The 21,451-nt window shown below is 43.9% G+C and overlaps 1 protein-coding gene across 2 annotated transcripts in view; it reads right to left on the reverse strand.

Annotated features, from left to right (window-relative positions):
- Positions 1 to 14,404: 14,404 nt before the first annotated feature.
- The window catches only part of TMEM178A (transmembrane protein 178A), a 49,365-nt gene continuing 42,318 nt past the window's right edge, over positions 14,405 to 21,451 (reverse strand). For both annotated transcript variants that reach the window (XM_004765529.3, XM_045079188.1), the window contains exon 4: positions 14,405 to 15,403. In XM_004765529.3, the coding sequence (XP_004765586.1) occupies positions 15,162 to 15,403 (242 nt within the window). In that variant the 3' untranslated portion in view covers positions 14,405 to 15,161. The remainder of the gene's footprint in view (positions 15,404 to 21,451) is intronic.

Raw genomic sequence — 21,451 nt, forward strand, 5'->3', positions numbered from 1 at the left:
GGTCTAGAGAAGGGAAGCAATCTGCAAGGGAGCAGGAGGAAAGCGAGGGGTTGCCCGGAAGGCCAATGAGCACAGGATATGGAGGAGGCAGTGATCTATCAAATGCTGCTGGAAAAGATAAAGACTAGAAATTGACCCATGGAGTTAGCAGTGAGTGACCCCCGACTATGGGAGTTTTGGTGGCCTGGGGAAGGAGCAAAGCCACCCTGGGTTGGAATTAAGAGAAAATAGTGGGGACATCTGGAGGTAATGAATACAAATGACTCTTGCAACTAGTTTTGCTGAAAAGAGTGGAAAATGGAGTTAGTCGCTTGGTGAGGGATGTGGAATCAAGAGAATGATATATTTTAAGATGGGAGAAGCAGCAGCATGTTTTTCATATTGAAGAGACTGTTCCGGGAAAGGTGGAAAACTCACGAGGTAGGGAAAGGATAATTGCGGGAGCAGTGTCCTTGAAAAGGGGGTTGGAATACATTCCACACATGGGGGAATTAGCGTTCGATAAGAGCATGAATAATTTCTCCATGGTTACGAGTGGGGAGGCGGCATACAGGCATTTCTGCAATAACATGATAAATGTGCTCCTGAACGTTTCATTCTCAAACTCATGCACTAAAAATAACAGAATTTACGGGAAAAATACCAGCCAGACCATTCTAAACCTATCCAACTTAGGAAATGGCATACTATCAAAAACGCCAATTAACATAGTTTGAAAGAACGGGTTAACATTCCTAATAAATAAATACACTTGACCCTTGAACTACCCAGGAGTGAAGGGGCCCTACCCCCACACAGCCAAAACCCGCTTATAACTTCTAAATCCCCAACAACTTAACTACTTATAGCCTACCACTGAACTGAAACCTTACCAATAACATCAATAGTCAGTTAACCTCTACTTTGTTAAACAGATTGTACCCTGGATTCTCACACTAAAGAAAGCTAGAGGCAAGAAATGTTATTCAGAAAATCATAAGAAAATACATTGGTAGCATGGTGGATCTGTTTCTTGAAAACAAACCATGGAGGCCGGCTAGGAGGGCAGAGCAAGGGCAGTGGCAGCAGGGGGCTGGGCCCTGGGACAGCGTGGTCACCAAGCCCGGTGGCCCCACCTCAACAGCAGAGCCACAGGGCAGGCCGGTGAAGAACACCATCAGCCAGGCACAGTCTTCCAGAAGGCATACTTCCAGCCCATGGCCATCAGCCTCTGGCCTCCCAAAGGCCACGGGGAGGGGTCTGCACTGGGCCCAGTGAGGCCACCCCCATGAGGCAGCGCTAACCAGCTGCAGCCCTACCCCTGCCTCCTGGCCATGGTCCTTCTGTGTCTGCCTAGCCTCCTCCCTGCCCGCTGGAGTTCTCCAACCATCCTGTCAGCACACGGGCTGACCTGCAGCCTTGCCTGGCCCTGGGACCCAGCAGTCTGTTCATGGTCTTCCATGGCCTCACCGGTTCCTCAGAGGGCAACAAGCATGACCTCTGTCTGCTCCCTTCACCTTTGATTTGGTCCCATGAAAGCAGAGGCGGGAAGCTATAAATAAATGCCCTTGTGGCTTTCGTGGTCAACTCTTAAAAGGGGGGGAGAGGAGCACCTGGGTAGTTCAGTCAGTTAAGCATTTCTTGGTTTCAACTCAGGTCATGATCTTAGGGTCGTGAGATCGAATCTGGAATAGGGCTTTACCCTGAACACAGAGTCTGCTTGAGATTCTCTCCCTTTCCCCGTGCCCCTACCCTCCCCACCCCACGTGTGCACAGTACATAAATACATCTTAAAACAACAACAAAAACATAAAAGTAGACCCCCATACTTAAAACCCATGTTGTTCAAGGGCAACTATTGATCAGTAAATAAAGGATATCACCTTTCCAAGAAAAGGGCAAAGGCAGGTTGAATAGAATTTGGTAGAAGAAGGGTAGAGGCTGCTACCTACACAATAGGGATTTCCAAGACAGAACCTGTGGCCCAAAGGAATCAGTAAGAAGATGCAGTGAGAAGGCTTCATGCAAACCTTCTTCTTCCTGCAGTTTACTCATTCAGCTCATTCCATTAACGTCTTCACATTCAGCTGCTCTTATCTTGTAGCACAAAGTATTAATGCGCTGGGGGGGAGAAATGACTTATGAACCGACCCGATTTCCACTTTAGAGTGACGTCATCCCCGACCTAGCAATAACATTTGAGTGACTGCCTATTGCAGAAACACACACTGTAGAACAGACTGTAAGTGGGAGCAGATGCTGGAGGGTGGGCGGATGTGGTGGTGGTAGACTGTGCAAGTTCTCTTCTGACTGCTTCAGTTTTCTCAGTGAAAAACTATGTGGTAATTTCCCCAGATCCTGACTCTACACCTGGAACGGTGCCCTGAGCAAATGCAGAATCTCGACAATGGCTCCCAAACCATGGAGTAAGGGTGACTGTTATCGGAGGACGAAGACCCCGTCTACCTCAGGCTCCCCCCACCTCCCCATTCCTACCAAAATGGCCGAACAAAAGCAGCGATTCCTTTGTAAGAACTGCAGCTATTAGTGCTGTTAAGAAAGAGGCACAGATGCTTGATGAAATTCCTTGGTATCCAAAGGCAATCTATGGCACCTTTGGGTTTGTTGCTCTGACTCATTTACTTTTAATGGAGGCTTCCTGCAAGGGAGGGCCCTTCAGCTGGTCCAGGCCCGCTGTGAGCAGCTCTGCGTGTTTATCCTCGTGACCCAGCGGATGTAATGATACATGTAATGGCGGGAACAACTGCTCATCCTAGACTTGGATTCTCCAGGCAGCGGCACCTCCCGTGGATTTACCAAACTCCCCTACGCGCCACAGTGCTTCCCACCAGAGATCAGTTACAGAGATGGAAGTGAGACCACAGGCCTAGGCTCTTGGGTTTTCTCACCAAGTTCGCCACCACCGGAACGGAGTGGCGTGAGCTACCCTGTGGGCTGGCAGAGAGAAATCACCCCTCCCTGCCGGGCGCCGTGTGTGCTGTGACCCGCTGACCGATAGATGGAGCTCTTTCTCCCAAAATCGGAGTAAAGAGACCAATGGGGGAGAGGGGAAGGGGGTACGTATTACCGTATCACCTCTAATTAAGCAGGCAACCAAAATAGAACCCGCTTTCTGGAAGGGTGGCAGAATAAACATGGGGTCTCAAAGGTCAGCAGGGACAGAGGGCAGCATTCAGGGTCCACCATCAGGGGTGCCAGGTGCGGCGTGAACGTCCAGCAGAGGCTGCCGGGGCTCATTGTGGCAACAATCCCCTCATGGGGTTTGCCTGGTGTTCCTGGTTGTATGGTCAACCAGACACATTTTTTGGCCCTCTTGAGCACCTTAATTATTTTAAAATAAACTCCTTCTCTTTTTTTTAAATTTATTTTATATTTATATATATATAATTTTATATTTATTAATTTTAATTTTATTTATTTATTTGACAGAGATCACAAGTAGGCAGAGATGCGGGGCGGGGGGCGGGGGGGGGGGGGGGGGGAAGCAGGCTCCCTGCTGAGCAGAGAGCCCAATGCTGGGCTTGATCCCAGGACCCGGAGATCGTGACCCGAGCTGAAGGCAGAGGCTTAACCCACTGAGCCACCCAGGCACCCCAAAATGAACTCCTTTTCTTCTAAACTACCTAAAGTGGACTGTTGATCGCACCTGGGAACCCCATCCTGCACACCTAGGTTTCTAAGCACGCTCATGTTGTGCAGCCTCTGTATGTGTCAATCTCACTGGAGGGTTTCTGTATAGTTCGCATTTTCCCTTTCGCCATATTTTCCAGGTCTCAATGTTTAATGTTTTGGCCTCAACGATTTTGAACAATACGGTCTTTTTTGCTCTGTTCTGAAGCCTTGCTTTCATCTTTCAGAGGAAAAAATACATGAGGGGGTGGACATCTTTGTGTGTATAACCAAGACGCAGCAAATGACAGAAAAATGTGTTTCTTCAGTAACTTGAATGACAGCATCAGAGATCATCAGAGGCCGTGGTTCTAATTATCTTAGTGTATTTCACAGAATTAAATCACAGTTCTGGGGTTCGCTAAAGCATCTTTAATATCAAATGCATAAGGCAATACAGCTTTTTGAGGATTTTCCAAAATTTGAGATTATCTTCTAGTTGGAGCATTTTATAGTATTTTCCCCACCTTTGGCACAGGGTGTGGCACATAAGAACGATTAATATTGCTTGAACTAAATTGTACTGGCTCCTGCTGGAGGGGAGGAAATAAATGCTTGTGATTCTGAGGATAGTGAATCAAAGGGACACTCAGAAAGCAAGAGACAGCTGTCAGGGAGACACCTACTTCCTCTATGACCTAGAAAGCTAAGGCTCATTGGGGACTCAAAATATATTAACTTTTGGGATGCCTGGGGGGTTCAGTCAGTTAAGCACCTGCCTTCTCCTCAGGTCATGATCCCAGGATTCTGGGAGTCCCAGGTGGATCTCCCTGCTCAGTGGGAAGCCTGTTTCTCCCTCTGCCTGCCGCTCCCCCTGCTTGTGCTCTCTCTCCTGCTCTCTGACAAACTATAAATAAAATCTTTCAAAATATATGTAAACTTTCAAGAGGAACCACTCACTTGGATATAAGGTAAATGATTGTTCAAAGAGCTATGCAGGAAAGATTTTGTACTAAAATTAGGTGAGATGCAAAATCCTGGTCATTAAGAAATCTCAAGGGAGAATTTTATGCATGTTATACCAATACTATATCCTATGGTGTATGGAGTGTAGCTTTTTCTATTTTCCAATTCTCTCACTCTCTCATCTACTCCTTCATTCACTGAGCTATCAAGCGTTGACTGAGTACTTATTATGTGTCAGGCTTCAGGGATGCTCCTTGGTAGACTGGCCTTGCCTGAAAAGCTGCCTTGACAGCAATCGGGAAGGAGGCAGGTCAGGGGCGGGTGGGGGGCACCAGCCGGAAGTCAGAGTGTTGGAGAGAAAGCTGTCTTAGCCTCTGGAAATGGAAGGATGAAACCACTCTCTGGAAAAGCTCCACGGAAAAAGATGAAGGAAATGCCGGGAAATGTTTGAGTGACAAGCAAGGGACTTGGGAATTTAAAACAACTGAAAACATGCCTAGGTACAAGAAGAGCTCAGCTTTCTTTGTCTTTCAGTTAAATTCCATGACTTTATTATGTTCGAGAGAGTCATGTGATCTGAAGTATAATTTTGCCATCTGAATGCCATAATCATTTAATATTGTCAGTTTTCATCAAGTTCCTTCAGCAAGTAACATCTTCCTCGGGGGTGTAACAAAGGAGCGCAATTACTCCAGGTCCCCCTCCCTCTTACTCATTATTTCTACTTCGTGGTCATGCTTCTGACACCCATTTGTGACTCTGCCCCAGATACCTCCATGCTATTAGAGATTGAATTCATCTTGGAAGAGTGGGCATATTAACGATGTGGTCTGCCTGTATGTCCCAAATGCCCAGCACCAGCCTCTCGATATTGACATGGAAACCAAGGAAAATTAATTCACTGAGCCAGAAGTTTTTTTGTTTTTATTTGTGTTGAAGTTGGATTATACCATTCTCCTGCTCAAAAGCCTCCAATGACTTTTCATTTGACCTGGTGTCCTGAGATGCACTCTAACCTCCTCTCTAACTCTGCCTCTTGTGTCCTGCCTCCCTTACTGACTCTGGAATATGCAAGGCTTTGTCCCATTTCAGGCCTTTGCACTACCTGTCCTCTCTCCAGGGGCATTTCCTCCCACACCTGCATTAGTCAGGATCTCTGCTCCAGTGCCCCCCTGTCAGCAAGGCCATCCCTGGCTTCCTTGTCACAACAAGCCACCACCTCACCAGCTCCATTTCTCTTCATAGCACTTCCCTCCAGCACAGGAGACGTGTCTGCTTGCTGTCTGTCTCTCCAGCTCCTGAAGGGAATGGCTTTGTTGATCTCACTGATGATCCCCCGCCCAGAAGTCAGTCTCTGGCACATACCAGTCCCTCGGTATAGATCTGAGAAACAGATGACCACACGCAGGTTACTTTTCGAGGTCGTCTGCCAACTAAGTGAACTAAGCCAGAAAGTTCCAGGATGCTGGACCCAGCTCCCCTTCGCTCCCTCAAACCCGTGCATTCCAATGTCACGAAGGAAAAAAAGAAAAAATGTTGACTGTTACATCCCGAAGGAAGATTTTCTTTTTTTTTTCTTTTTTTCCTTCCTGACAGGGGGATGTATGGAATCATGCAACACAGAACCAGCTGCTCGGTCGTTTCTAGGTAAAAGCTTGACATTTTCTGTGACACCCTTCTTGATTATGTAGGCGTATCACAGACCCACAGGCCGATTGCTTTAAAAATGATGAAATTACACACTAACTTCCATCTTAACCCATTGCATTCTTCACTCATCTGGCTCCCTGCAGTAGAGCTGGTATTTTGGACAAGGGAGGAGGGAAGAGGGTGTCCACATGTCCTGCTTGGTGTGGTTCCACGTGGCTCCACGTGGCTCTCGTGGCTCTGCCCTTCAACCCCCCTCACCCGCCTCCCACATTCTTCCCTCATGTTGCTTCAATTCTCTTGGAAACCATTTCCCACTCCCGTGAACCCTCTTTAAACTGTTACTTTATTTGGAAAACCCTTTGTTTAAGAACCGGCTCAGCCTTTGGATCAATACTGCATTAATCACTTGTGTTATGTCCCCCAGATTACCTTTCACAGTTGGTTTAATTTCAATTCCTAAGACCATTTTATTTGAGAAACATGTTGGCATGATAGCAATTTACCATAGTCACCACAGAGGCATATAAAGCAGAGACTAGTGCTTCATCGACATGTTTGCAGGAACACAGATCCTTAGACACGTGGGCCTCAAAACCTACAGATCTCACTTTCTGGGGACTTAGACACCTTGCCAGACACTGGCGGAGAGACGTTAGGTTCAGGCTCGAAGTCTGTTTCCTCTACTGTCAACAGGGATGACAGCCAGAGCTTCCACATTCCTCCCAAGGCCGTCTTGACATTTATTTTGAAGTTGCTGCGCAGGGACCAACCCCTCAAAGAGAAGAGAAACACGAAGTGCCCTCCTTGATGTGTACTAAGAAGCTGGGAAGATAGCCTTCTATTGACACAGCATCAGATAGCTTCATTGCATTATTGGAGTCATCTACACGCTGTGCTTTTAATTTAAAATCAGTTCACATTACAAAGGACGAGTTTACATTCAACTTGGAAAAGAATAGAAAAGTTTGCAAAAGCATTGAAAGTATTTCATGGGCATGTTACACGTGTGGCCTTGCCCGTGTCCCTGGAAAGCCCATCAGCTCCTGAATGTCTCCAGAGGCCCAGGAGAGATGACTGACTTTCAGGAGCTCACAGCTACAGAGTCAGGAAACAAGGACTAGAAGTCCTGAGTCTCGGAGTTCCTAGCCTATCTCTAACTACAAGACTAGCTAGCTTTCTTTTTGGAGTAATTGCTTTCATTGAATAATTTTCAAAAAGTCACCAGGGATGCTTTCACAGGACAAAGTAAGGAGGATCTACCCCACTTAAATATTAATCTTTGAGCAGCCCTGGTGACATGGGAATTTCTCAGAATGTTCCGTGGGGGGAGTGCCAGGAAGGTAATTAAAATTGCTGTCATACCTTTAGGCTACTGCCAAAGACAGGGGCTCCTGAAGGTCAATCAGTAAAGAGAGGTTCTGTGCTTATAAAAATAGGTCTGGCATTCTTTACAGAATTACAAAGGGCAGTATGTGCTCTGGTTTAGAAATGTAGCTCGTTGACTGAAAACTGCAGAGTGGGTGCACCTGGCTGGCTCAGTTGGAAAAGCATGTGACACTTGATCTCAGGGTTGTAGTTCAAGCTCTGTGTTGGATGGAGAGATTTCTAAAAAAAAAAAAAAAAAAAAAAAAGGTAAATAAACTTTAAAAACTGCAGAGCAGTAACTTCCAAGTGCAACCACAAAATCCATGAGGGAATGTTAATCTAGATGTATAAAAATCTTGGGGGGAAAGCTCAGATATGGTTAGAGCGGCACGATTAGTGTATGTGTTGGGTCTTGGGCACGATGAGAATGCTATGCGGGAAAGTGGAAGGAATCACGACTTGGGAGTAAAAAGACCAGAATCTAAACCTTAGCTCCACCACTTAGTATCTTAGGGGAAGGTTATTTAACTTCTATGAGCCCTAGTTTCTCCATCCATAAAGTAGAGGCACTAACAATAAGACAGAGGTCATAAAGAAGATGGCCCGTCACTAAGGAAAGGCTGACTCATCCTTACACTTAGCATCTCATCAACGCCAAGAGACAGGACTGGAGAGGATTCTGAGAGTCAGAGCTGTCTTTTCCACTTCTTATTTATATCTAACATTTAGAAGAATGTAGGAACCCTCTGAACCGAAGGGAATGGGACTCCAGCACCATTCTTTTGGAATCAAGTGCTTGAAAAGCAGAGTTGGTTTTTTGAGTACCAATAGAGTCCAGAAATAATACAAGCTTTGGGAGAAATGAGAAAACCACAACAATCTTTGCAGATTTCTGGGTTCCTTTTGTGCTCTTATAAGCTTAACAGTGTCAACCGATGTGATGAGATGGTGTGTTTTCCGTGTGGTGAATGAGTTTGAAGCCCGCCAAAGCCACCGCCTAGTGAAGTTCAGTTCAGGCAAGTTTCTTCTAAAGGGTTTATGTGTTCCTCACAGCCAACTTGACTCACTGGCAAAGCCACAAGGATACAAATAAAAGGTGTTCTATGATTCAAGAACTAAACACCCCCACCTTGACATCTGGCTGTGATTGTGAGGTACCTATTGTGTTCTGGGAAGGTAGTCAAAGGAGTCCCAGGCCCTTCTTGTCCAGATAGAGTGGATTCTCCGTGAACCTGTTCTAGCAAGCTTTCAATGTACTTTCCAGAATTCCCAGAGGATGTCACTGCACATCTATGCAACTATTGAGGGAATTTACCCATAAGGTCCTGTATAGATTGAGGACATGTCTTAAGAATTTGAGGCTACAGTTCATCCATCCTCACAACCCACACTCAAGGCAGTGATGTCATCAAGGTCTTGGTCATCCAAAATGACCAGATCACAGGGCATCTTGTGAATGTTGGCAATGGCAGCCTTAACACATGACAGGAAGCATGGCCAATAGTCTACCAGGTATGATGTGAGCTGAGGAAGCTAGTGGGTGACATCTGTCTCTTCCATTAACTCACAATCACTACATGCATTCCCCTTGTGGCTGGATCGGAATCTTTGCAGTCACCATTAATTGATAAAATTCACACTCAAACTGAGCAGTACAGCTGGCATAGACAGCTTCCAGAGAACAACTAGAAATTAAAGAGGAGGAAGCTGGCAGTTGGATCAGTTAGGGAGAAGGTACACTGGGGTCACTGGACCATATTCTTACCTAAAGCTTTTCAGTCCTGGGCTCTACTCAGTTAAGGATAACCGCCATCTTGTGTGACACTGGGTTTACCATGACACTTAGTATCTTCCCCCCATTTCAAATCCTACCCTCCCTTTTGTTTTGGTTGGGTTTTTTTAAAAAAAAGATTTTCTTTTTTTTTATTTGAGAGAGAGAGAGAGAAGGCACAAACAGGGGAAGTGGGAGAGAGAGAGGCAGACTCCTCACTGAGCAGGGAGGCCAATGCTGGGCTTGATCCCATCCGGGATCACGACCCAAGCCTAGGGCAGACACTCAACCGACTGAGCCATCCAGGTACGCTCCATCCACCCTTTATTCCCCTTTGATACAAGAATCCCTTAGTAAATGACCTAACTCTGAAAACTGCTTAGTTGCCATCCTTGATAATGTCTTTTTCTTTCTCCTCTCCATCCCCTTTACCAGCAGGTCCTGTCAACTCCATCTCTGAAGTATATCCACCCTCTTGTCTCCATCTTCATGGCCACCTTTGGGTCCAGATCACCACTGTGTCTCCTGGATTCCTGCCACACTCTTCTCTTCAACTGTCTTCTCCACCTCCACCTGCTTTTTCCAATCCATCTTCCATCCAGCAGCAATACTCACATTTTAAAATGACAGTCACATCACATCCCTGTGATGTGATTAAACTCTCATTGCCTTCTACAGCCAGAGTAAAACCCAGCCTCCTCCGGGCAGCCAGCACAGCTCTGCCCTATCTCTACATTCTCATCAGCTCCACTGCCCCCTTGTTCTCGCCTCTCTAGCGCCCTGGTCTCTCTGCCCCTGTCCACAGAGAGGCCCAAGCACTGCCCAGGACAGCAGAGAGCAGGCAGTATTTTACCATACATGCTGATAGGGGAAAAGAACAGGAAATAGGAACAGGAAAGTATCTTACAGCCAACCAATTTGTTTTCCTTTTATGGAAGCTATAAGAAGATACATGCTAATACATTTTAGAATAAATAGAAATCCTGCCTTGAAGATTAGCAAAATACAGGTTGCATATGGGCAGGGAGTATATTGACAGGCAAATTCCCACTGTGATAGGGTACCTTGAGTCTCTTCAAGCATTTGTGGTTGTCCTACAGCAAGAAGAATTTCCTCTCCTTCCAGTCCTAGGATAGGGTCCTGGAGAAACTCAACTAATACAATTTTAAAAGGGCTCTTGGTCAGTATAGCTGTTTGCATTCAAAGGAAGTCACATTTGAAGCATTTCTTTCAGAATTCTAATTAGAGATTTAAAACATACCTGCACATAAATGGGAAAGCTTTAAATGGAGGTGTAGAACCATATTGAGGTTACTAACTTAATACTGTTTGAGCCATCAAATAAATGTTCCATAGTACTTAGTTCATAACACATTTCAAGTTATGTCTGGGCTAGTTTTGGTTAATAGTCCCTTTAATTATTCTAATGAGGCTTACTTGCTTGCCAAGCTATAGTCTCATTTCATTTAACCTATTATACTACCATATATTTTTTGATGGGCTCCCTACAATTGGTGCTGAGGGAGTCACTTCTGTCCAGGGAAGAAGAAAGTTTATCTTTGTGATCTGAATTCATGCATTTATTTGGCAAAGATTTAGGAGCACCGACTGCGTTCCTAGGCAGAGCGCTGCCAGCACAACACAAACAAGGCACAGTTTATACCCAGGTAGGGGTGAATAAGTGATTACCATGCAGAGTGTAACGAGCGACAGGCAGGCTTCAGAAGGGTTGTATGGAAGCTGACACACAAGGAAAAATCAGCCTGAGCCTGGCAGAGTGGGAGTGGGAGTCCCCAGTAGTGGAAACAGCCTGAGCAAAGACGGAGCCAGTGACCTTCCCTGGGTAGCTCACCTTGACCTTGTGGCCTTCTGAGTCTCAAGGATCCTAGATTCGTCTTCATCTTTAGCCCAGGTAACCTTGAAAGTCCAAGAACCTGGGTTCCTTAGCTCAGGTAATTGAGGTCTACCTGGACAGTCCACCTTTAGTTGTTCTCAGGTATAAATTTCAAATGGGAAATCTTTGAGAGGACACTCCCCTGCAAGTAATAATGTTACTTTTTGTGTAACTGAGGATAGATTCAATTAAGAATGATATGAAGTGAAATGCACAGCCAATGAAAGTATAATTCAAAAGAAACTTATTTTAGTCACTGTATGGAATCACTTTAATCCTGGACTTAGGAAATCATTTGGGGCTTAAAAGGGTGACTTTAATTTTTACTTGTACTTTACTGCATTTTACTAGAATTTTACTTGTGCTTTATTGCATTTTACTACCAGGGTATAAACTGTGTCTTGTTTGTGTTTTGTTTCCAGAACCTTTGTTCTCTTTCATTGATGTTTCCTAAGGGCCTAGAATAGTGCTCGGCCCCTAGTAGACACTCAATAAATATTTCTTGAAAGATATAGTGATTTTTATGGAGAAATTACATTCTCTGTAAGTTTCCTACATCGTGGACTATAAAGGGTCCATGTACTCCAGTGAGAGGGGTTAGGGTTCCCTCAGAGTGAGCTACAATTGTTCTAACATTGCCAGTAAACCAAGGACAACATTGTTAAAAGGAGGGGGCTGTAGGGCTTATGATGATCTAATCCAGGTTTTGAATGAAGCTCTCTTTTTTGGTGTACGTTGTCTATCAATGACAGATGGACATGACTTTAGTCTATAATCCCAAGTGTTCTGTAAATACACTTCCCAGCCCTATCTTGCAGGACTGGGAGGAAATTGGCCCTCACTCACTGTTGGGGATATTCACACACAGTTGTGCCAAAATCCTTGAGCCTTCCAAGGGTCAGACTGGCTACCAGTGAGAAGGTCATTGTTCCAAGGGCTTTAGTTTCCCTGGAAGCCCCACACAGACATCCTTTCTGTGGTCCTGATGCCTTTAGGGAGTGTGGGGCCCAGCTAATCACATGGTTGCCGTGAATTTCTCTTTCAGCCTCTGGGATGCCCCTGAGCGCTCGAAGTCCCCAACCTCAGTCCTGAGCCTGTCCTCCCCTCTAGATCCCCTGCATTTCTCAATCTCAACCACCTCTGCTTTCTGCCTTGTAGAAAAATCTCCGAGGCAAAGTAATACAGTCTGGGCATGACATGCATGTAGAAGTGGGACAGAGAGAACTTAAGAACAAACAGATTGTCTCAATAAATTACTCTGCTCCATGCAGTAGTGAGCGGCCGTTTCCATCATCCTTCATTCATAAGCCGGTGAAGAAAACACCTCCTGGAGAAGCCCATGGGTGGGGACACAATGCCTGACTTTGGCAACATTTGCTCACTCTTCAATGACAGTAAATAGAAAGCAAGGAACATTGGGCACAGCACTCCTTGCTCTGAGCTCACTTAGGCTGGAAGGCAGGGAGGCTGCTTTTGCCAACCCAAGTTTGAATGTAACTGAACTCCCCTGGCTTCTGGGCACCTTTCTGGTGTGTGAACCCTTCAACCTTCTGTCACTCCGAGGCTTTCTTCCATTCTCACCTCAAATCCCTAGGAAGCTTCTCGGAAACTTCAAAAGTCACTCACTCAGACACTGCTTTGGTGGTTGGAATATAAATGTTGAAGAGTCTTGACATTCTCTATGGGGATCTTTAAAGAAGACTTCAAAGAAACAGCTCTCCTGCTTTGAGAATTTCCCACATAAGTAATAAATGAAAATAATGCCCCTTTCTATATGTCTCTGATCTCACCCTGAGGGATGGGTTTATTAAACAGACCTGAGAGATTGCTGAGGAGTCTCTCCACGGGTCTCGGGAGCTTGTGTGGTCACCGGAATCACTGAACCTCTCTGAAAAGGCTCACGTGACAATATGTGGACACTGTCATTTACAAGTCAGGCTTTATTTGTGGGGGAGGGGTGCAGGAAGGGGTGGATTTCATTATCGTTCCCCTTTCTTAAGTTCCAAATCAGTTTTTATAACAAAGGAAAAGTGCATCTTTCACGAATTTAAAATCTGAAACAATGTCTTACTTCTGGATGTGGCACCTTCCCTAATTCTACAGAGCATCTCTATTCAGCACACCATCCATGTGTGTAGGGAACAGGACAAGGTTGGAGTTAAAAGGAAAAGCTGGGGGGCACCTGGGTGGCTCAGTGGGTTGAAGCCTCTGCTTTCGGGTCAGGTCATGATCCCAGGGTCCTGGGATCGAGCCCCACATCGGGCTCTCTGCTCAGCAGGGAGCCTGCTTCCTCCTCTCTCTCTGCCTACTTGTGATCTCTGTCAAATAAATAAATAAAATCTCAAAAAAAGAAAGAAAGAAAGAAAGAAAAAGCTGAGAAGTTAGCTGGTGCCAACCCGTCTATTTAAAGATAAGGAGACACAATGGAAGGATTTTAACTTTTGTCCTATACCCTGGCATGGGGAAAGGATTGAGAAAAAATGAAGCAAACATCCTAAGGCTGATCCTCAGCTTCCTTATCACGAAAATGGAATCATTGTTCCTGTCTCACAGAGCTTTCCAGAAGGTTAAATGAAATCATACCTGGAAAAAAAAAAAAAAACATAGCCCAGTTCCTGGGACACAGGAAGTGCTAAATAAATATTAACAGCGGAGGATACTACTGCGGCTCTGGCCCAGAACAGTGACTCCCAATCCCAGCTGCACATCTGAACTTTCTAGGATGTTGTTTCAAAAATACTCAACGCCTGGGTCCAGCTGCAGACATCCCAAGTCAATTGGCCTGACGAGGGGCCCAGTTCAGGTGTGGATGAGGAATTCACTAGGTGATTCTCCATGTGCAGCCAAAATGGAAATCCACTGCCCCAGGAGATCCAAGGACAAAGGAGAAGCTATATATCCTTAGCACTAGCCCATTACCAAGCAGGTGGTAAAAGGAAGCGCAAGAAGAAAACTTAGAACACCAAGGTAAGGTTTTCAAAGAAGTTTGAAAATGACATCTTTTGTCAACAGTAGGTTAATGACCCACCTAGTTGAAATGAAGCAATTAGTAAGACTTCATAAGAGTCTTAGTAACACAAGAGAGTTTCCCTCTGTCCACATGGCTAAGGAGACCCATCCGCCCACCACTGAAAGAAGACACACCCATGTTAACAAGAGGGCAGCCATTTAATGCAGAAATCCAGTTAACAGAAAGAGACAGAGGTTAAACAACAGGTAAAACATCGAACAATACTGCATAGTGTCACGGATTAGCTCTTAGGCGGTTGGTCTGTCTCCCTTAGGATCCGGATTCCAGTACGAAGACAGAGAAGAGACGCCCGTTGAAAATAAATAAATAAATAAATAAATAAATAAGGCAACAGAAGGGGAATCTTCCTGTTGACAAAGAACATCCACGAATAATGCACAAATATTTGGTGCTGACACAACAAGACACCCTCAGGACAAGTTCCAAAGATACCGCATTCAAACTGAACAAGCGTGTAACGATGACAAGAAAATTATACTCGCTTTGTTATGAATCCTTTAGCAAATAGAAATGACTCTCAGGTAATTGTTATATACAAACTTTCTGAAATAAATGGCAATCATACAAATTTTTTTTTCCATTGCAATTTCCTCTTTTTTCTAAACCTAGAAATGTTCCATGGCACCGCTCCCTCCATCTCACAGTCAAAGCATAGATAGTCATTAAAGCACTTGAATCCACAGTAGTCTTGTCCGTAGAAAGGTATGGAGGTTTTGCATGATTTTTTTCTATCAGTCATCCAGAAAGGGCTGGCAGGCAACAGGTTGGAATGTAAAAAGACCGTTTTGTGCTTGGGATCCCGACTTGAACTCCACTCCGTTCCTCTCAGGAGCCGTCTGCATTGTGGATGGGCCACTGTCCTCCAGTGTGGACAGTCATACCGTGGAGTCCCTGCCAGACTTTAGATGTGCAATCTTGGTCCGGCTAATAAATGGATAAGCAATGCAGAGACCTCCAGCTGCCACAATAAAGCCTAAACTACACCAGGCACAAAAGATAGACCAGCTGTAGCCATGTTCCACATCATCAGGCAGGCTATAAATTAGCTTTGGGAGCCGGTTCAAATCATAGGAGATGCTGGCAGCATACGTGCAGAGGGAAATGGTGCAAAATATCCCTATAAATAATACAAAGAGAACAGAATGATTGGTTACAGTGTTGCCTGCTACAACGCACATGCCAGACAGGCCTCTGTGAAAATCAGGTCAACTGATGAGGTGGTCACTCCAAATTAGTAAAGGAGCTATAATGCTCATGCTGGAATTAACTTGAATTCGTTCAACAAACATTGGCAAAACCTTTATGCACCAGACTGTATGCTAGGTATGGAAGGTATACAAGTAAAGAACACAGGAGCATATTCTGATAACTTGAATTATGCAGGATTATCTTGCTCGGATGGTGATATATATTTGAATTTATTTTTGGGTTTTGTTCTTAAAGCTATGAAATAAAAGTTCTATCTTTAAGGAAAAGATCTTCTAGAATCACTCACATCTAAGATAAAACAGTCTTCTTTTCCCTTGTCCTATATCTGATCTGACACATTTTTATATAGTTGCAAGCATCATATAATGTCTGTTTTCCTTTTCAGCTACCATTATCAATAGCATTTGTCATGGTCCCTATAAATAATACTTTAAATGTGTTTCTCATGTGCTAAATTATGTTTTAAGGTTCAGAGCATGACACATGTTAAGGACTCAACAAATCATTGTATTTTTCAATGAATGGATAAAAGCTTTTGTTTGTCTTTTTTTTTTTTCTTATTCATTATTCATTTGTTTGAGAGAGAGCACAAAAGGTGGGGAGGGGGAGGAGGAGAAGCAGGCTCCCCACTGAGCAGGGAGCCCGACATGGGGCTCAATCCCATGAACCCAAGATCATGACCCTCGCTGAAAGAAGCCACTTAACCAACTGAGCCACTCAGGTGCCCCAAATAAAAGCTTTTAAATGATACAAATTAAATCCAGGATGTTGGGATTGAGGTAAAATAGCTGAGTAAGGAGAACACATACTTCAACCATTCAGAATATACAAGATAATTTGGATGACATAAAGAAAGCGGATCTATTTACTTCTTTGTACCAACACATGTATGTATAATTATCTGTCCTTCCAGGACACTAAAATCAGAACTCTGATAAAAATTTCCCAAACACAGTATTTTTAGTATTTAAGTGACACTCCTAGGATTTAGGTGGTTCTGTTCCACCACAGTGGACCCCTATGGATGCTCCTTTGGGATGGCCAGGGGATCAGAATGAGGCTTTTGCCAGAGATGGGTCATGAAAGCAGAAATAAACACCTAGTGAAGTATTGGAGTATCCAGTTTGTTCCAAATCCTGTGCCTCTCTTCTTCATACTTTGGTTTATCCCACATACAATGGAGGTTGCATCTATTGGCTGGAAATTGCTTTGGAGATATATTGAACATCTCTGTAGGTGACAGAGACAGATTTGGGGACTCAAAAGAGAAGGCCAGAAGTAACAGATTTCCCTTGATCCTTTTGATAGAGCTCTGGGGATCAGAAACACTAACAGAAAAGCAAACTCAGAGAAGGCAGCAATTGGGAGGAAATAAAAATGACCTTAATGCCATTTTTAAGTGTCAGAATTCTGCTTGCTCTCAAATTACATAAAGGCACATTGCTTGAACCCTTTCCCAAATGTGCGTTCAGAAAAGAAATGTTTCGAATTAAAAGGACACTCGATCTGCAATAATTTGATATTTCCTACCCTTTGTCTGATTCTGTTTTTAAAATCTAAAGGGATTCTATTTTCCCAAAAAGGATAAAAATCTTATCTTGTGACTTCCTGCTCTAGATTATTATGGCAAATGTATCACTTTAAGTTCTCCAAAGATCATGATGGAAATAATTCTTTCATAAAGGAATGGACTCATCAAAAAATAATACTCCTCTGCTTTTTTCAAACCTTGTGAAAAGCAAATGTTCCTACATTTACATCAATGTTTTCATTGGCACCATAACAAAGAAAATGTTTATATATAATAAGGTCTTTCTAAGAAATGCTGGTAATAGAACAATAAGGCAGTTAGAAAAAATTGATCTCTAGAGTATCAACAGGTAAAATATAATAATAGAACAATGACCCAATCACAGGAAAACAACTCTGTTTTGCATTCAACTGTCTGCACAGAGCTGAATGCCTAAAAGCAAGGCTTTTTACGAGTAATGTAGTTTTAATGACCTCTGAAAACTTGAGTTCAAACTAAGATTTTAAGCATCCTTTGATGTCCAAATGCACTAAGCTGAGAGGCAGGAAATGTGTATTTTGGTCCCCAGATCTGCTCCTAATCATTGTGTGACCCTGAAATTACCTAACCTGAGTCTTAGTTTCTTCACTCGGTGGGGGAAAATTGGGGGACTTGGTTACTGAAAACCCTTACTGTGTCAAATTCCTGTGATTCTGTTATTCCAAAATAAGGCATGGAGCAAGAACATTCCCCCACCCAAACTCCACCAAAAAGAAGAAGAAAGCTGTGTATATACTATACATGCTCCCTTTGATTTTATACTAAACATTAATTTTGTTAGACCTTTCCCCTTCCAGCTCCACAAAGGTGTTTTTGGTGAAATGAATTTCAGCAGAACACCACCAGTTCACACAGAATAGAAAAAGATTATAAGAAATCAGCTAACCTGAGGACTTAACCAAAAGGATGATTTTCTCTGCCCTCGGTGTCACGAATGATTGTGCCTTCCATCTGTGTACCTCATGGACACCTCGCTTGATGTGACTGATAGAAACTTCTGTCTCTGATGGAGCTGCTGAAACTCCCTAAAGCTAATCAGCAGCCCACCGTGAGCAAGAGTTGGGCACTTCATGTCATGCTTTTTGCTACTGACCTCACCTTAGAGCCATCTTGCCTCACAAACCTGATTGCTCCTTTTTCTTACTTGTATCACTTCTCTCTATTTATTTTACGGTGATATATATGCATGTCTGTGCCACTTAAATTCTTTTTGGAAGAGGGTACTTGTCAAATCTTGACAAAAACCTGCCTTATTTTCTGTTGTCTTTATGCACTCTGCTTCAGGTTGGGGAGGGTTACCATGAGCCCACAAACACGTCCCCATCCGCCCGCCCCCTTCCCACAGACTGTGTCATGGGGGTGCCCTTTGGTGACGTTTTTAATTCTTCCAAGACGCTTTTGAAGTAGTTCTGAGAAAGAGGAAAGCAAGGAGTCACCAAAAAGCATACGCAAGAGTTCCTGTGTGTTAGACCCTCACATCTCAGAGTCGGCACACAGAGCGACAGCGTGGCTGTTATTTGTGGGATGGGCAGTCGTGTTTCTGATTATTACTAGAAAACATACTGAGGGGAGAGAAAGCTTTGTTTCCAACTTGCCCAACAAGATTTTGTAAAAGAGGCCTACCCCACTCAAGATATTTTAAAAAGGGGGGAGAAACATCCTCACTTCAAAGATACCAAGTGTAACTTAAATGAAGAGAGCATCTTTGTTGTAGCTGGATTCTTATGCTGATACTGAGGAATTCTCTCTCTCACTTTTAAGATTATTTATTTATTCATGAGAGACAGAGAGGCAGAGGAGATGGAGAAGCAGATTCCCTACTGAGCAGGTAGCCCAATGTGGGACTTGATCCCAGGACCCTGGGATTATGACCTGAGCCAAAGGCAGATGCTTAACCAACTGAGCCACCCAGGCACCCTCCTTTTTTTTTTTATTAAAAAAAGAAAAAAATTTTTAATATACTGCTAAATTCTATTTTAGCTCCATATGCACATCTCCCAGTGCTCCTGTGCTTGCTTAGGCTGCCGTCACTAAGCATCAGAACCTTAGGTGGCTGAAACAACAGAAATTTTCTCACAGTTCTGGAGGCCAGAAGTCTGAGATCAAGCTACTGGCAGGGCTGGTTTCTTCCAAGGCCTTTCTCCTTGGCTTGTAGATGGTGGTCTTCTACTTCTCTTTCTAATGTCTTCCCTCTGTAACTGTGTCCAAATGGACTCTTCTTGTAAGGACACTGGTCATTTTATAGGATTAGGGCCCACCCTAATGATCTTATTGTACCTTAATCACCTCTTTAAAGACCCTGTCTCCAAAGACAGTCACATTGTGAGGTACTGAAGGTTTAAACTTCAAGCCTAGGGATTTGAGGAGGGACACGACTCAACCCATAACATCCTATGCGTGTGCAATCAATGTATGAAGTATATTTCTATTTCTTTTATGGGTCTTAGCAAGACTTTACTATTTTTATATGTTAATCAGTGATTGTGCAATTAGTTATCAAGCATCTACTACATCCCACCCCGGGTCTGATCATCTTAGAGGTGGTTTAATGAGTCCTCGTTGATCACAGCTGTGATTGGTTTGATGTGGATGTGATCAGGAACCCCAGGTGCTGTTTCCAGTCCACTTCCCAGCATGCATCTCGGGGCAAGGTAAGAGACACCCCTTGGACTAAAGTTCCAGGTGGATCCTAATAGTGCTGAGCACAGGGAGTCAACAAAACCAGCCAAACAAAACTGAGTTCTATAACACATTGAGTTCTACCGACCTCAGGACCGGGGCATCCCAAGTTACCCCTGTAAGACTTAGCCAGGGGGCAAGTTAGCGCAGATAATGCCACACGTTTGTCCGTAGCAATCCAGTTCATGCAAGGTATGCAGCAGGGGTACAAAAAGATAAATAAGGTACCACCCCTGCACTCAAAAAGTTCAGTATCTAATGGTCCTTCATGAAGACCCATGAGGAGAGAGGTCATCTCTCCTCCATTCTTCTCCTAGGCTCTCCTTCCCTTCTGCTCACTCCCTGACCAGCCAGGAGTCTCCTGCAGTCCCTTGCAACCAGGACGGATACTCTTGAGCCCAGCTTGAATCCCAGGCTGGGTTATGGTTATTGCCCGTAGCATCTTCAAGAGTGAAGAGTTACTGGTTCTGAAAAGCCCGGGATGCAACTACTTTTCTTATAATGCATTAAAAAGCTTTCCCCCAATATTCTTAATTAGAAGATACAAGGATGTTGCAGAATTACAGGGTTGGAAGGGATTTTTTCGGATCAGAATGGAAGTAAATTTATGCAACCATCCCAGATCATCAACCCAATTTCCTTCCCTGAACTCCTCGAGGTGCCTGTGGCCAGCTGGCAAGCTGTAATGAGGGTAACTGGGCCCCTTCTTCTGACCATCCTCCTTTGATGTGCTTAACAGTGTGAAAGGAGTGGGAGCTGCTTCACCCCAGTTAGCCTGCTTGATAAATAACACAACTACAACACCCAAAGGCATAAACATTGATTTTTTTTTTTTTCCAGTCCTTCAAACGATGGCCTGCCCATCATCCTGGTCTCTTTGCTCTTCCAGCAAAAATGCCTCATGCGGGTGCCTGGGTGGCTCAGTGGGTTAAGCCGCTGCCTTCAGCTCAGGACATGATCTCAGGGTCCTGGGATCGAGCCCCGCATCGGGCTCTCTGCTCAGCAGGGAGCCTGCTTCCTTTCCTCTCTCTCTCTGCCTGCCTCTCTGACTACTTGTGATCTCTCTCTGTCAAATAAATAAATAAAATCTTTAAAAAAAAAAAATGCCTCATGCTACTCTCACACAGATTGCTCAAAAAGCCATTCCCAAGTTGTCTTTCCTAAATGAATGCGCAAGAAACAGACAACACTTTAAGAAGTAAAATAGAAGATCCACAAGGCACAATTACTAAATAAAAAAAAAAAAAAAAAAGAAAATCCCATCTTTCCCTGAAAGATCTCAGCAATCTTATTTAATGCAAACCCTGACCTGGTGTGACATGAGGCTATTTATAGTCCTTATTGATCCTGCTTCGTGTGAATATTCATATGTTTTGCTGCAGAAATGTTAATGGATTTGATTTTAGACCGTGCTGAGGGTGTTAGATAATATAAGATCTATGCACCATATTTACCTTTCTAAAATAAAACTTGAAAATCCTGAATTCCAAAACACATCTGGCTCCCAGTGTTTCAACTCAGGCACTAAGGTTCTGTGGTTTTAGGTCATAACCAATGGATAACCTAGATAATTCTATATATCTACTATAGTGGCTTTTGGTTTTTTAGTTTTGTTTTTTTCTTTCATTTTGGTTTTTTGGTTTTGAGTTTTTGGGTTTTTTTTTTGTTTTTTTTTTTGTTTTTTTGGGTAATGTGTTGAAGCAAAAG

The sequence above is a fragment of the Mustela putorius genome, unplaced genomic scaffold, assembly GCF_011764305.1.
Source record: "Mustela putorius furo isolate JIRA1106 unplaced genomic scaffold, ASM1176430v1.1 tig00000281_pilon_pilon_pilon, whole genome shotgun sequence".
NCBI classification, from domain to species: domain Eukaryota; kingdom Metazoa; phylum Chordata; class Mammalia; order Carnivora; family Mustelidae; genus Mustela; species Mustela putorius.